This window comes from Aspergillus japonicus (genome assembly GCF_003184785.1).
Source record: "Aspergillus japonicus CBS 114.51 unplaced genomic scaffold BO86scaffold_45, whole genome shotgun sequence".
In the NCBI taxonomy this organism is placed as follows: Eukaryota; Fungi; Ascomycota; class Eurotiomycetes; order Eurotiales; family Aspergillaceae; genus Aspergillus; species Aspergillus japonicus.
In genome coordinates this window covers 119,757-132,978 of record NW_020291682.1, presented here as the reverse complement: position 1 = coordinate 132,978, position 13,222 = coordinate 119,757, and the positions used below count along the sequence as shown (strand labels likewise).

The following is a 13,222-nucleotide window of genomic DNA, read 5'->3' as shown; positions in this document are numbered from 1 at the left end:
TCCTTCGAGCTCGAAACTGGGCTCCTCCTCGTGACTCAGCACGCCAAAGGGCTGGACATAGCGAGAACCTACGCACAGAAGTTCGAGCGATGCATCCATCACGAGAGGCCGGCCTTGAATTCCTCGAGATGAACGAGTCAATGAACCCTCGGCTCACAATTGTACCGCACAGCCCGTAGTATACTTGACAACTACTCCTGTGCTCGGGGAGCAACTGCAGAGTCGCTCAAGACCTCTGTAACTGCTCTCCTGTAGCACTTACAGGATCACGCGTGACCCTAATGAACAGTAACATGTGGAGCTTGGCCTCTGAACATGCATTTGAAAGTACTGTACGCTTGAAACCGCAATAGGCCGTGAAGATTTAAGCTCAATAAAGTGGAGCTTAGCGCCATGGCCATCCGTTCCGACAGCGTCCGAGCTGTCCTTTCCAGGCAAGGCAACTACAGTACATGCGTACTACTTGGTTCTGTCGAGCATCACATTAGTTCTTGCTATTCTTATTCGGGATGCGCTGCTGCATACTAAAGATGGCCAGGTACGGACTTACCTCCCATCCTCTGCAAAGACCATGATGCCCATCAGAGAGCACTTCTGACAACAGCTCGGAAGTATTCAATTTTGAGTCCAACGAATAGATCGAGCCAGCTCTAATTTCAAAGGATGATGAATCTGAGTCAAGAAGATCGCAGATCTATCTGAGGTTGCGTGCGTAGCATTAAAACCAATGAAGTATGCGGAAAGCCAAAAGGCCGGCCGGGTGGAAAGAGGGAAAGTTGGTTTTCCGCGCCAAGCGGATCCCGCCGACCGCTTCTCACTCACTCACTTGATGCCGCCGCATCGGCTTTTTCCCCGACACCTTCACGAACGGCTCAACAATACTGGGCTGAGGCCACTTTACTTTTGCTGCTTCATACACAATGGCATCCTATACATCTTATGGACTACTCGATCAGTTGGAAGAAGGTAAATCAGATCGATTCCCTCCCCCTCTCACCCTCCAAAACCCACCACTCTCATCTTCATCCACTGACACTCCCGCTAATTCATGCAGACGGACTCCACAAGTCGCGCCTTCTCAACGTCGAAGAAAAGCCCTTCAAGCGGATCTCGAAGCGTCTCCTGAACAACGACTCGGTCCTCGTCTCGAACACAACCCTCCCCCCGACGCCTCCGCCGGATGGAATGGACGACGAAGCTGCGGACGCTGCGGCAGCCGCAGCGGCGGCCGAGAAGCAAAAACGGCACGAGCACTGGAGCCAGTTCCGCGACGACGTCGCCTTGGATTTTGCCGCCTTCGAGATCAGCATCGCGCGCATCCAGTTCCTCCTCACGAGTAACGAGAAGGAACGCGAGCGGTACGCGACCGAGAAGCTGGGGATCCTGGACACCATGCAGTCCGTCCGCGACAACACCTCCGAGCTGCGGGTTCAGCTGGAGGAGGCGCAGCGGCTGCTGGCGCTGCGGAAAAGCTACGACGAGTTGGCGGACAGGATCACGAGCAATCGCCTCCTCAAACCGCGCGAAGACCAACAGGCCAACCTGCAGAAGCTGCAGGCCGAGATCACCGATCTGGAGAAGGAAAGCAAGGAATACGCGCAGACGTGGGCGGAGCGCCGGGAGCAGTTCGGGCGCATCGTCGAGGAAGGCATGCAGCTGCGTCGCTTGATTCGCGACGAGAAGGAGGAAGTGGAGCGCCGGGAGGGGATGCAGGAAGGCGAGGACGGCGATGACGGCGACGTACCGTCCAAGGGCAAATCGAGCGGGGCTAATACGCCTCGTCACGACTCGGAGAGCCTGGCTTCATCGCATCAGAGCCCGGAGGAGCTTGGTCGTCTGTCGGCTGGGTTGCAAGTGGATAGATTCGGCACGACCGGTGCGGCGTCACCCTTGCGGCAAGTGACGGTCCCAGGTGACGAAGAGAAACGCTCGCCTGATCTGGACACCACGATGGAGGACGAAGGCGAGGTACAAGAAGAACTGGAAGAGGGGGAAGAGCAGGACGATCGGACAGATAGAATGGATACTACTTGATTATCGGAAGCCCTTATGAGCCACCATTAAGCGCGGAGTTATTTGGCGGCGTTTGGATTCATGGTGCCTGTTATTTACAACAATTTTGCTTTCTTTTCCCATGTTGTACTTTTACAATAATTGCCGAGTCGGCTTTGATGCATAGACAGAACCAGTGACAGTGGATTTACGAAATCTCTCGCTCCGCTGTTCTGGCCTGGGAGATAGCCTCCTTTGCAGCATTGATCTGCTCGACATTGCTTTCGGCGCCCTTCTTGCCCTCCTCAATCTGCCAAAGGCTAGTTAGTCTTGTAGAATCAATCGAAAGATTAGCGAGCGGCATACCAGCAACTGATCAAGCTTAGCGATCGCATCCACAATCTTCTGCTTCAGGGTCGGAAGGACCTTCCTGGTCTCCTCGAGGGCCAGGCGCTGTCATAGAGGACTGTCAGTGGCCGCACTTGCGTACGGAGTTATTAGCGGTACAGACCTCCTGCTTCAGAGTCCACTCCTTGTTCTCATCGTCACCTCCCTCGCCGGATTCGAGTTTCTTGATTCTCTCCGTCTGCTGCTGTAGCTCGCGGTGATAGGACGCTTCTTCCTTGATCAAGCGCTGGACAGATGCCGTAGCGATCTCTAGTTGGGAGCGGGGTGCCATTGCGACTAATGATCTATGTAGGCATTAGAGATGAGCATTGTCATATTACTGATACTCGCATATTGCAGAGACCATGACACTGTTCAGGATATCCACTGGTCAGGCCTTCTGGGGCTGAAGCTCGGGGAGAAGGCAAGCAGCGCACTAGAGAAGTCGATGCATTTGTAGAATGGAGAGCTCTGGACACGCTCAAGGTTTGGAATGCTCTCAAGGCACTTCTGGGGAGAGATAACAAAGGCATTGACAGACTGACCTTTTTGTATGGACGTCTTTTCAGGTCGTTGTTATCACAGATTTGAGTATGAAGAATGTTCTTTTGTAGTGTTGGATAAATTGCTTTGTTCTGCCCCTCCACCAGATATGATGCTATCGGACGGCAATTTGCATTGTTTGCATTGAATGATTTGGTATCAGCACGTGAAGGCACACCGCCCATGGCATCATCGCAGGCGGTGTCTTCCGGCAGTACGTCAGGATTATTCACCTGACTGAGCCAATGAGCTCATTGTCCACGGTGTATGATCTGAGTTGGAGTGCCTGGTAGTCATCCGCCTTCGGGCTCGACAAAAGGCCCATACAAAGAACCCCAATGGGTCAGAGCTGCTCTCACAATGGTGGTTTAGGCTCTTAAGACTTCTTTCTATATATGTATTTTACATTCGACTCTCACCTTCTGGTCATATGTGATACACATCTCATACCCAGAACTTGGCTAATATATGATTTTGCTCCTGATTAAAAGACAATGCCGCCGCCCTCATTACTCCAGCTTTGCACGGCAACTGCGATCAGGAACGTCAAACGTGGGTCGCGCCTGAGTCAACTTCGAGATATCTGATCGCTCGCTGATACTGGTGCTACCTAGACTTAAATGATATTGGAAACATCCCTTATGCCCTTGCTCGTCCGTTCCTCCTGAAGGTGGAGAGTCCGGAGAAACTGGTGAGTCGCAACATCGCCGCTGGAACTTAGGAAGAAGGCTCTAGACTAATCGATCGCGCATGACTTCCAGAGAGCATTGGAAATCCAGTCACCTCATCTGATGCGCGATGACGAAGAAATATGGCGTGAATTCATCGAGCGGGACATCCCAGAGTCGCACAGGGACGCTGTGCCCGAGAAGTCAGATTGCTGGTATGACGTATATCGCGAGCTTCAGGAAGAAGTGCAACGGGCAGTAGATGAGGATGCAGAGAAACTGAAGATGGCGCTGGATGGGATCAGCTCCGAAAGAGCCAAGCACAGTGCCAAATTCATCACGGACCGGCGCCTCCCCGGCCAGAGGCCGACTGCGAAGCAGCGCTACGCTTCCTACGATCGGAAGATGGGCGGCATCAAACCAGTATTCACTCCCGGGAGGACTGGGCTGGGCTCCTCGGATCCGTTAGGAGCGCCTGCCTGGCAATTCGAACGGCCCTCTGTACCACGGGAGACAAAGAAGAAGAACAGCATTTTCACCGCCACGAAGCGCAATAGTGTGCTGGCTATCCCAACAAAGCAGCTCAATAACAGAGCTTCGCAGGTCAGACAGGCTCCACGGTCCTTGGTTGAGGAACACCGGCGTCCTGCCGAGCCTGCCGTCCCCCGCCGACGAGATAACGTGGCTCTAGCCATGAGGGCACCCGGACGGTCACGGATGCAGGGCGCTGCGGTCTCTGCAGGCCAGAATAACCTAGCAGTAAACTCTACCCTCCGGGATAGAGAAGCTCGGCTCCGTGCAATAGCCTCCGGACGACCAGCTGGCACCCTGGGGAGTTCGCCTGCTTCAGAGATCAGCACGGTGCGGGTCACACGCCCAGGAGCGGCGGCATCACATCCCACGGTTTGTTTTCCCTCCTTGCGATCCTGACTTGAATTCTCTGTTCTAGGGTCTTGGCTGACTAGGCCATAGGCAAATGCAGGTGATTCGACCGCGCCTGGAGCCCGTCCGCCTATAGTTCGGAAAAGACCTGCGCCCGCTAATCCTTTCCTCCAACCTAAGAAGAAGAGGTTGAACTGATATATAAGTTGGTATATGATAGTCGGACAATGGGTCCTTCTTCGAGCCATATATTTTCCACTCATGGACGTGGGCCGTGCTGTGGCTTTCAGTAAGGCCCGGCATACTCGCATCTTTTTGATCGTCATTCTATTTGCCCCTATACCATTCTCATGATTTGCGTTTATTTGTCTTCCTTTTGTTCTTCTCCATCAAAGCCCACTCAGGCATGGTTGGCTTTAGGTTCGGCGCAATGAGCTTTTTCTATTTGCTGGTGGTGGTCAAATCTAGAATGGGTTTTGAGGCGAACTGGTTTGGACTTATTTTTCGTACGTGGTCTATGAATCCAATATATCCTCTGGTACACTGCGGCCCTGATCCACATATAATTCTTCTTTCCCGGCCATACTACAACAGCAAACCTTGTCAACCACAGCCGCCCTTTCCATACGACCAAACCCCACCCTTTCTCCAGTCCATTAGAAACCGCGCTTCGCACACCGCATAGATTTCAACGAGAGGGGGTATTACTGCATTTCTGCTAAGCCACATTTCAACATCGTGCTAGTCCACGGACGAAAGCGACATATACGCGACTCGAATTTATACGCCTGTGGGGTAGGAAAAGACGGGCCATGATGATGTTCATTCCAGGAAACCAGTCCTGAAGCGTGAAAAATGGAGTAGATGAGCATGATTATGAGTATGAGTATGACGGTGACGTTGATGACGACGATGACGATGACAGAACATGTCGAGGGAGGACCGATGTATTATTATCCATGCACGCAGCTACCAACCAGTTTCTCTCTTTCCCTTCCTTTCCTCCGGTCGTTTTTCGTTCAGAAACCACCACGAAGCGCGAGGACCAGGTGTAGTGTGGCGCCACCTTCGAGGTTGTATTCTGCGGCGGTCTTGTCGTCGGCCCTGTTTTTTGAAGCACGGGTGAGTTTTGTTTTTTTTTTTTTTTTTCCGCGGGTCTTGGGTCATGGTGTTGGAGGGAGGGAGAGTGAGGGCAGGGCGTACATCTGCTTGCCTCCGAAGATCAGTCGCTGCTGGACCGGGGGGATGCCCTCTTTCTCTTCGACGCGTTCTTTTATGCGGGAGACCTGCACGTGTTTGGAGATGGGTTAGTTGTTGTTTCTGTTGTTTTTATGGGAGCTTCGAGATTGTTCTCTCGAAGGGGGAGCCTGGGCTGATGGTCTGCTGGCTGGCTGCCTCGTCGTCTTCACCGTTACACGGCGACGCACGGAATCACAGACACGCCGAGGAGGGATGTAAGAAGAGGTAGGTAAGTAAAGTACCTTGTAGTCGGGCTCGATGTCGAGTTCGATCTCCTTTCCGGTGAGGGTACGGACTCTATATTGCAGCGGAAATGCGATGGTTAGCTGGGTTTGGTTCACGACCGATGCCCCCGGCGGCTTGTTGTTTCCTCCCTCTGCGTCATGGGCTTTGGGAGTGGAGATGTCGGGCCCGGGCTCGACGGCGCGCCGCCGGCTCACTCACTTGATCAACATTTTGAGAGCGTGGACGGTCTAATGGTGGAGGGTCGGGTTGTAGTGAAGGATTGTTGCGATCGCGCAGCGCAAAGAAGACTTCTGTCCGGGTATGCGAGGTGAGTTGGGGTAGTAAGCAGTAACTTAAGATGGAGGAGGGCTGTTACCGTGACGGAAAGCCGCGGCGGGGTCGCTTTCTGGTGGGGCATCGGACTTGCAGTGGGAAGGGGAAGAGGCCCGGCGAGAGCAACAATCATAATGCATTGAATACTTATAAGAGTCAGCCAGCAGCTACGCAGGGATTCTGCTCTTTGTCATATACCGTTGACACTTCCTACGAGTGGTCAGCAAGGAGCCATTCTACTTGATGGATACTGGAATGACTATAATGAAGAGAGGATGGCTCGAGCATATCATCAACGACCTTTGCCGGCCTTGTGCTTGGGTTTATGGACCGTTATATATAGCAACTAGCGGCACTGAGTGGCACCCAATGATCCATCCCTACAGCTTCGATTCTTCGTAAGCTCCAACGCACTCGCTATTTTGGACTTGCCTTTCTTCATCTTCTATACTTGATTCAAGCAAATGAGTACTACCGACCAAACATCTAATCCGTTCAATGAACTCATTGCGGAGTGCCATGATGACCCGGTATTTACCCAGGAGGTTTCCATGGCTAGAGCCTCGAACCAGGCACACTCATCCGTTGTTGACAGACACAAATCCAAGTTCGCTACGAAGCCCATCGAACCAACCGAAACATCCAACAAAAGAAACGGCTGCTCGATCCCAGTTTCTCCGGCTGGCAGGTCGACGATATTCTTGCACGCCTGCACGAACAAGCAAACAATGATGAAAAGAGTAGCACTGCGACAGCACCGTTCATTGACCCCCGACACAGCTTAACCATTCTCGCTCGTCCACCGCAGCATATTCGAGACCTAGTGGCTGAGATCCAACGAGAGATCGGGGATGTTGCTCCAAGTTCGTGCATCCCACCCACCTGCCGCTTACGCACACCCTTTGGAGTATCCCTAGGCTCAGTCGCCGAGTATGAATACTGATTTGGACATGCAACGAATGGCTAGGCCTCTGGTTCACCCCTCCCAACTATCTACACATGACCACCCTGGAGATCGCTAGTTGCCGGACGGAACCGGAGGTAGATGACCTGGTCACTCGTCTGCAGCGCAGTGGGATCATCCCGCAGGTGACGGACTGCACCTTTTATCATCGCCCTCGGCTATTCAAGCCGGTGATTAGCTACGATGCGACGGCAATGGCGCTGAGTTTCGTCCCTGAAGCTAGCGGGGACATGATGGGCCATGTCCACGAGAAAGAATACCAGAACGAGCAGTATACATATCACCATTTGCGAAGAGACGTCTCCGCGCAGATTGCGGCAATCGGACTGCCGATGAAGCCCAGGTACATTGCGCCGTCGGCGCATATTACCATCGCACGATTCATCACTCGCGAGGGATCCTTGCGGGAGACGCCTGGCCCAGACGGGCTAAAAAAGGTCGGTGACGATCAAGTTGCCTTGTTGATTAGGAAGATTGAGTCAGTCAATGAGAGGCTCCGGGCGAAATATTGGCCCCGTGAACGAGGAGAGCCCATACCTCGGAAAGGCGAGTGGGTCGTTGGACAGGAGCGAGGGCTGGAAATCTGTGTTGGGAGGTCATTCTATGGCGGCGGGGAGTGTGCCTACGTAGGGAAAGGCTTTTGAGATAGAGACTCCTGAAGTAAACTCCAATAGAGGTTGCCAACCTTCCCATAAAGTAATCGGGACTGTTGTTACGGTCTGTTTCATACCTTGTGATTGAAATGATAACGAAAGCGGAAGAGGGCCGATAGCTACTACGTATCGTTGCCTGAGGCACGCGGCAGTCAGTCTTGGCTGCTGACACACAAACGCGGTTAGGCCGCACCCTAAGCGAACGAAATCCCACAACCCACCGCACCGCCGCCAGCCCGACTTGATCCTCCCCGACAAGAGACTATCAACGACCACCAAGTTCGCGATCCGGCCAAATCAGTCAAAATGGTAAGGATGTTGTCCCGTTGATTTCTCACCTTTGTTTCCGTGTTCCTGGGCGTCCGAGAATTTTTGTTCGACAAATCGGCACATGTTGGAAGGGCGAGATGGCGATATTCGAAACTTCTCCGATGGACGGATTCCCAGCTTCGAGCCCGTACGAACCGCCTGCGACCGACAGTTATGGCACCCCCAAAAAGATGACAAAAATGGCCGGCAATGAAGAATCATCCGACATGGCAATTGTGAAGTGACAATTTGTGGCGTGAGACGATCGAACGAAATTGTGTGATCGGACCCGAGTATCGGCCTGCAACATGAAAGACATGCCAAAAAGTTTTCGCTATTGCTTGGACACAACGATCAGTGCTCGATATCCCTCAATTTCAACGCCGCGCCGCTCCCCGACCGACAAGACCACGAAAGACACCCGGGAACACACTCTACTTGTGCTGTCCAGTGCCATCTCTTCATCCGCAGAGGCTGATCCATTATTTCTCTCGAATTCAGGTCAACGTTCCGAAAACCCGCCGGACTTACTGCAAGGGCAAGGAGTGCAAGAAGCACACCCAGCACAAGGTCACCCAGTACAAGGCTGGCAAGGTGAATAGCACCACCCCGCCTCGCCTCTGAGGAAACTCTTCGAACACGAGCGGCGTACTGACGCAAGATTTTGTGATCTCCCTATAGGCCTCCCTGTTCGCCCAGGGTAAGCGTCGTTATGATCGGAAGCAGAGCGGTTACGGTGGTCAGACCAAGCCCGTCTTCCACAAGAAGGCCAAGACCACCAAGAAGATCGTCCTCCGTCTTGAGTGCACTGCCTGCAAGCAGAAGAAGCAGCTCTCCCTGAAGCGCTGCAAGCACTTCGAGCTTGGGTATGTTCCGCCCGACTTCGCGCCCTTGTCCGCAGATGCTAATCGATCTCGACCAACAGTGGTGACAAGAAGACCAAGGGTGCTGCTCTTGTCTTCTAGATTTGCGATTTTCTTGTTCGGCTCTGGGTTTCCTGCATTGCTAATCCGGCGGTGGCATACGACAATGGCAATGGAAAATGAAATAGGGTCTTCATATTCAAAAGAAAAAAAGAATATATGACTCCTAGTTGACGAGTCTCTTGACGAAATTACCCGCGTGTTCCAGATCCTGCGTAGCAGCATTTGTAATTTATCAGAGGACTATGAGATGCTATAGAATGGGTGACCGCAAACCTGTGTCTCCAAGCCTGAGCCTCGCCTTAGCACACTATCCACCATGGAATGCGGCAAGAAGCCGATTAACATTTCTACTCTGCAAATCTCCAGAATCTCCAGAAGATTCACCCACACCCACTGCCTAGCAAAGTACTACTAAGAAAACTTTCTTCTCCAACCAGTCGGACAAGCCGGCCAAATTGATGAAAAAAAGGGGGGTTCGCGTCGATCGGGGGTAGTGTAAGCCCGATGACACTGTGCAGTCCGACATGCGCAAGCACAGAGGTCAGACTGCAGGGTACAAAAATAAGATTAATCAATGTTGTGTTCCTTAGAACACTTTCAGAGATTAAACTGAAAAGAACAGATACTACACTTGATCTAAGCCAAAAGGCAAAGAGAGCTGGAAAAGAAAAGAAGAAAAAGTTCTAAAAGGGTGCCGGGCGGATGGACTTCTTATAGGGAGACCCTGAGGCGAAAAGGACGCTAGTGCTGCTAGCCTCGCTTGTTTGACGCGCTAGTTTGGATTCGGAGGGCTTCTGGTTTCTGATTAGTGGGGGATGTTTCGAGGGTACCTACTCTATGAACTGCAGGTGGCCAGTACACGTGTATATTATGAGAGTATCATCGAGAAGTCGTAGACTTTACTTCTTTGCTTGAGGCTGGTGAGGTTCTGCTAGGCCTTTGGTCCATACTCCAAGTGGAGGTCGCTGTAAAGGTCTTTTACTGCGCTGGCACGGGGCATCCTGACCACAGGATATATTCTCTGCAATCGAGAGCAAGAGGTATTGCGTGCGAGTAAGACTATTGTGTCTACCACAATTTCTCACCAGAAATACCCAGCTGATGGTACCAAAGTTCATTCTAACGGCAATTACTATGTTAGATCAATCCAGTCACACCCCCACGCCAATCCAGGTTGTCACGGGGGCGGGATGGGATCCCCCGCATTTCACGGGGATCTAACTAACCATCGGTCCACTCGCTACTTCGATTGTCCATGCACTTATCTGCAGATGTGACTTCATGACTTCCTTTGAACCCGCCATCGTCGTCATCAACAAATGCTCTTCTATCCTGCCATCATATCATTCTGCACCCATCTCCTACAGAAACAGCAACAAAGTCTCTACCGCGATGCGAGACACGCAACATCACATCTCGGGCCATCAATTACCGAACGACTAACTCCAAGGCATACGTCCCGTCGAATGCGGGGAACTGGCGGCTTTGCGACTGGCATGATCGAGGTCTGATCTACAGAATACGGGGTCATCAAACTCTGGCCCGCTTCCCCAACTTCATACCCCGGATTGGTCCTCATTGCTCGGCCATCCTCCGAGTCGACGTTGACGTCGTACAAAGTACACCCTCGGCTCATGGCCGTGTAGCTATATATCCGCACGCCAGCGCTTTCACGCGCCACCTCTTCACTGGCAGGCTTGAGTATGCGTGATACTAGTGTCTCTTCGGCTTCAATCCCTTTTTCTGTGACGAAATGGCAGTCTGGTATGCTTTTGGTGTGGCAATCTTTGCTGCAATCGGAACGTTCTTGTTTGTAAGGCAGGCCTGCGTCGCGTCTGTGGGCTGTCTTGTCGCTAACAGAGGCCATTTCTAGGGGTTTGACACAGGCATCGCTACGACAAGTGAGAGACCCTAGTGGTGCGACTCTCTACGACAACAGCTAACGGTTCTTCAGCAATCGCCCATGAAAGCTGGATTGATTACATGAACCACCCGTCGAATGGCCTGACAGGAGCCGTAAGTCAGGAAGACCTTTTTCCGACTTCTATATCTAATCTTCGTCTAGGTTGTGTCAGTGTACATTGCTGGCGAAGCAGTCGGTGCGCTCACTCAGACTGCAATCGGGGATAAACTAGGTCGACTCCGATTTATGGAAATGTCGTGTATTGTTGTCACCATCGGAACAGTCATCCAGACTGCGGCTGTGAATATCGGAATGTTCCTTGCTGGCCGCTTGCTGGCCGGTTATGCTGTTGGGTGAGTTGTACCCGGGCACGTGAATCGACAATTCGAGGACGGAACTGATCATGGCGTTGATAGCGGAATGGTCGCTACAGTCCCGATCTATCTCAGCGAGATATCATCCCCTCGTTATCGCGGCCTGATTGGGGGTATCTCAGGCTGCGGCATCGCATTCGGAACGATGGCTTCGAACTGGGTCGGATACGCCTGTAGCTATGCACCATATGGTCAGGTGCAGTGGAGGGTCCCTCTGGCGATTCAAGTCCCGTGGGGTATCATCATGTTCGCCGGACTGGTCACTTTTATGCCCGACTCCCCGCGCCACTTGATTCGAGTAGGTCAAATTGAGAAGGCGCGCAGCGAGTTCGTCAGAGGCCGGCGGGATTTATGTCCGGACGAGGCTCATCAGGAGTTTTCGGAGATGGTGGCGCAGATCCAGTACGAGAAGGAGAGAGAGATGACCTCCTACAAAGAGATCTTCCGCATGTTTCGACGACGCGCATTAGTGTAGGTCCATGTGCAAGATACACGAGGAAGGCCTGACTCCACTGACTCGGTCGAATAGCTCGATTGCCGTGCAGACCATGACGAGTCTTACCGGCGTGAACGTCATCCAGGTATGTTTCTCACAAGCCCGATGGAGATATGATGCTAACCGAACCCTAGTACTACCAAAGTGCGTGTCCTCGCCGGCCCATACTCCCCCTCTAATGACGAATACTGATGGTTTTGAACCAGCAACTCTCTACAAATCCCTCGGAATCGACTCCCACACCATCCTAGCCCTAGCTGCTGTATACGGCACCGTCGCGTTTATAACCAATTGTCTCACCACAAAGTACCTCACAGATCAATGGGGTCGTCGCAAGTATTCTCCAGCCCAACCAAACCCACAAATCCCAGTTATCCTAAATACTAATTTAACCAAGTATGATCCTAGCCGGCCTCGCCGGAATCATCATCATCGAGATATATGCCGCCGTCATGCAGCGCGAATTCCAGAATACGGACAATCGAGTCGGGAAAGGCTTTGCCATCCTGGGGATCTACCTGTTCGTGGTGGTCTACTGTATGTCCGTCGAAGAAACGCAACCGATATCTACAATCTATAATACTCACGACCCTGTACAGATGGCATGCTTAACAGTACCACCTGGCTATACGGCGCCGAGGTTCTGCCCATTGCGCTTCGTAGCAAGATCATGGGACTGGCCGCAGCATCTCACTTCATAGTCAACGTCGCAAGTAGGATATCCCCCCACCCCCCCCAAACCTCCTCTTTGGCTACGACAAGACCACCCAAATCTCCGCAGAACATTTACTGATATCATTATCCTTGATTCATGATGCAGTCACCGAAGCCGGCCCCAGTGCCTTCGCGAATATCCACGAGAACTACTACTACGTCTTTGTGGCCTGCACTGTGTTCTTCTTGGGTATCGCCTATCTCTACTTCCCGTAAGTCGTTCTCCAGGAACTTGTTCTTCTGCTTTCCTGTGAAGACGAGAGTGAAATACCGAAAACGATATGACTAACGTGCTCGGGGCGGGTAATAGGGAGACCAAACGCAAGACCCTGGAGGAGATTGCCGCGTCGTTTGGCGACAAGGTGGTCGCGGCGGGCGAGCAAGGCGAAGAGGATCCGGATGCGAAGCCCCATTCCCAGCGGGTGGAGGTTGTCTACGAAGGATAGGGATACCAGGCGCAGAGAAACAAGTCTAGCTTCCTGCAACGAGAAGATCCAGAGAGCCTCGCGTGTCTATACCGTTCACCGTCTAGAACTATTGGATTCCTTCTCATCCATCTGGTTCCCAGGAATTATTCCCTTTATAATGCTGTAGCAAACCAGCTGGATATTCTA

General features: G+C 52.3%; 7 protein-coding genes across 7 annotated transcripts; 5 read left to right on the top strand and 2 right to left on the bottom strand.

Moving 5' to 3' along the window:
* Positions 1 to 834: 834 nt before the first annotated feature.
* Positions 835 to 2,303, top strand: BO86DRAFT_411598 (uncharacterized protein). Its single transcript, XM_025674594.1, has 2 exons — positions 835 to 966; positions 1,055 to 2,303. The coding sequence occupies exons 1-2, from the start codon at positions 921 to 923 to the stop codon at positions 2,032 to 2,034; spliced, it is 1,026 nt and encodes a 341-aa protein (XP_025525347.1). The 5' UTR covers positions 835 to 920; the 3' UTR covers positions 2,035 to 2,303.
* BO86DRAFT_391016 (putative tubulin-specific chaperone Rbl2) lies at positions 2,075 to 3,018 on the bottom strand. Its single transcript, XM_025672510.1, has 4 exons — positions 2,925 to 3,018; positions 2,504 to 2,684; positions 2,359 to 2,445; positions 2,075 to 2,302 (listed from the first exon to the last, which is right to left on the bottom strand). Exons 2-4 carry the CDS (start codon positions 2,669 to 2,671, stop codon positions 2,201 to 2,203), a joined length of 357 nt encoding a protein of 118 aa, XP_025525346.1. The 5' UTR covers positions 2,672 to 2,684; positions 2,925 to 3,018; the 3' UTR covers positions 2,075 to 2,200.
* Positions 3,019 to 3,219: 201 nt separating this feature from the next.
* Positions 3,220 to 5,015, top strand: BO86DRAFT_457799 (RNA polymerase II transcription factor SIII subunit A). The gene is made up of 4 exons (XM_025677249.1): positions 3,220 to 3,474; positions 3,537 to 3,613; positions 3,684 to 4,493; positions 4,563 to 5,015. Exons 1-4 carry the CDS (start codon positions 3,417 to 3,419, stop codon positions 4,668 to 4,670), a joined length of 1,053 nt encoding a protein of 350 aa, XP_025525345.1. The 5' UTR covers positions 3,220 to 3,416; the 3' UTR covers positions 4,671 to 5,015.
* Positions 4,700 to 5,247, top strand: BO86DRAFT_151936 (uncharacterized protein). The gene has a single exon (XM_025666320.1). The coding sequence runs from the start codon at positions 4,879 to 4,881 to the stop codon at positions 5,155 to 5,157; it is 279 nt and encodes a 92-aa protein (XP_025525344.1). The 5' UTR covers positions 4,700 to 4,878; the 3' UTR covers positions 5,158 to 5,247.
* BO86DRAFT_391015 (NEDD8 family protein RUB1) lies at positions 5,022 to 6,294 on the bottom strand. The gene is made up of 4 exons (XM_025672509.1): positions 6,156 to 6,294; positions 5,954 to 6,008; positions 5,676 to 5,758; positions 5,022 to 5,576 (listed from the first exon to the last, which is right to left on the bottom strand). Exons 1-4 carry the CDS (start codon positions 6,164 to 6,166, stop codon positions 5,492 to 5,494), a joined length of 234 nt encoding a protein of 77 aa, XP_025525343.1. The 5' UTR covers positions 6,167 to 6,294; the 3' UTR covers positions 5,022 to 5,491.
* A 361-nt stretch (positions 6,295 to 6,655) lies between these two features.
* On the top strand, positions 6,656 to 9,382 carry BO86DRAFT_343275 (60S ribosomal eL42 domain-containing protein). Its single transcript, XM_025669142.1, has 6 exons — positions 6,656 to 6,799; positions 6,865 to 7,132; positions 7,237 to 7,790; positions 8,697 to 8,789; positions 8,877 to 9,061; positions 9,121 to 9,382. The coding sequence occupies exons 1-6, from the start codon at positions 6,734 to 6,736 to the stop codon at positions 9,158 to 9,160; spliced, it is 1,206 nt and encodes a 401-aa protein (XP_025525342.1). The 5' UTR covers positions 6,656 to 6,733; the 3' UTR covers positions 9,161 to 9,382.
* Positions 9,383 to 10,874: 1,492 nt separating this feature from the next.
* hxt8 (putative MFS monosaccharide transporter (Hxt8)) lies at positions 10,875 to 13,054 on the top strand (the record flags this gene model as incomplete). The annotated part of the gene is made up of 11 exons (XM_025675230.1): positions 10,875 to 10,934; positions 10,995 to 11,022; positions 11,076 to 11,137; positions 11,187 to 11,377; positions 11,441 to 11,869; positions 11,928 to 11,983; positions 12,101 to 12,230; positions 12,292 to 12,431; positions 12,494 to 12,607; positions 12,715 to 12,820; positions 12,919 to 13,054. 11 exons carry the CDS (start codon positions 10,875 to 10,877, stop codon positions 13,052 to 13,054), a joined length of 1,452 nt encoding a protein of 483 aa, XP_025525341.1.
* Between the last annotated feature and the right edge of the window lie 168 nt (positions 13,055 to 13,222).

What these genes read in the sequence shown, in the direction of transcription:
- BO86DRAFT_411598 (XM_025674594.1), top strand. Translation starts at nt 921, where the DNA reads ATGGCATCCTATACATCTTATGGACTACTCGATCAGTTGGAAGAAG. An exon ending in ACTCGATCAGTTGGAAGAAG is followed by an intron (nt 967 to 1,054) that starts GTAAATCAGATC and finishes TAATTCATGCAG; the next exon opens with ACGGACTCCACAAGTCGCGC.
- BO86DRAFT_343275 (XM_025669142.1), top strand. Translation starts at nt 6,734, where the DNA reads ATGAGTACTACCGACCAAACATCTAATCCGTTCAATGAACTCATTGCG. An exon ending in GATCGGGGATGTTGCTCCAA is followed by an intron (nt 7,133 to 7,236) that starts GTTCGTGCATCC and finishes ACGAATGGCTAG; the next exon opens with GCCTCTGGTTCACCCCTCCC. An exon ending in CCCAGTACAAGGCTGGCAAG is followed by an intron (nt 8,790 to 8,876) that starts GTGAATAGCACC and finishes ATCTCCCTATAG; the next exon opens with GCCTCCCTGTTCGCCCAGGG.
- BO86DRAFT_391015 (XM_025672509.1), bottom strand. An exon ending in ACATCGAGCCCGACTACAAG is followed by an intron (nt 5,759 to 5,953) that starts GTACTTTACTTA and finishes AAACACGTGCAG; the next exon opens with GTCTCCCGCATAAAAGAACG. An exon ending in ATCTTCGGAGGCAAGCAGAT is followed by an intron (nt 5,577 to 5,675) that starts GTACGCCCTGCC and finishes TTCAAAAAACAG; the next exon opens with GGCCGACGACAAGACCGCCG.
- BO86DRAFT_391016 (XM_025672510.1), bottom strand. Translation starts at nt 2,671, where the DNA reads ATGGCACCCCGCTCCCAACTAGAGATCGCTACGGCATCTGTCCAGCGC. An exon ending in AGTGGACTCTGAAGCAGGAG is followed by an intron (nt 2,446 to 2,503) that starts GTCTGTACCGCT and finishes CCTCTATGACAG; the next exon opens with CGCCTGGCCCTCGAGGAGAC. An exon ending in CTAAGCTTGATCAGTTGCTG is followed by an intron (nt 2,303 to 2,358) that starts GTATGCCGCTCG and finishes AGCCTTTGGCAG; the next exon opens with ATTGAGGAGGGCAAGAAGGG.
- BO86DRAFT_457799 (XM_025677249.1), top strand. Translation starts at nt 3,417, where the DNA reads ATGCCGCCGCCCTCATTACTCCAGCTTTGCACGGCAACTGCGATCAGG. An exon ending in TGCGATCAGGAACGTCAAAC is followed by an intron (nt 3,475 to 3,536) that starts GTGGGTCGCGCC and finishes GGTGCTACCTAG; the next exon opens with ACTTAAATGATATTGGAAAC. An exon ending in CGGCGGCATCACATCCCACG is followed by an intron (nt 4,494 to 4,562) that starts GTTTGTTTTCCC and finishes ACTAGGCCATAG; the next exon opens with GCAAATGCAGGTGATTCGAC.
- BO86DRAFT_151936 (XM_025666320.1), top strand. Translation starts at nt 4,879, where the DNA reads ATGGTTGGCTTTAGGTTCGGCGCAATGAGCTTTTTCTATTTGCTGGTG.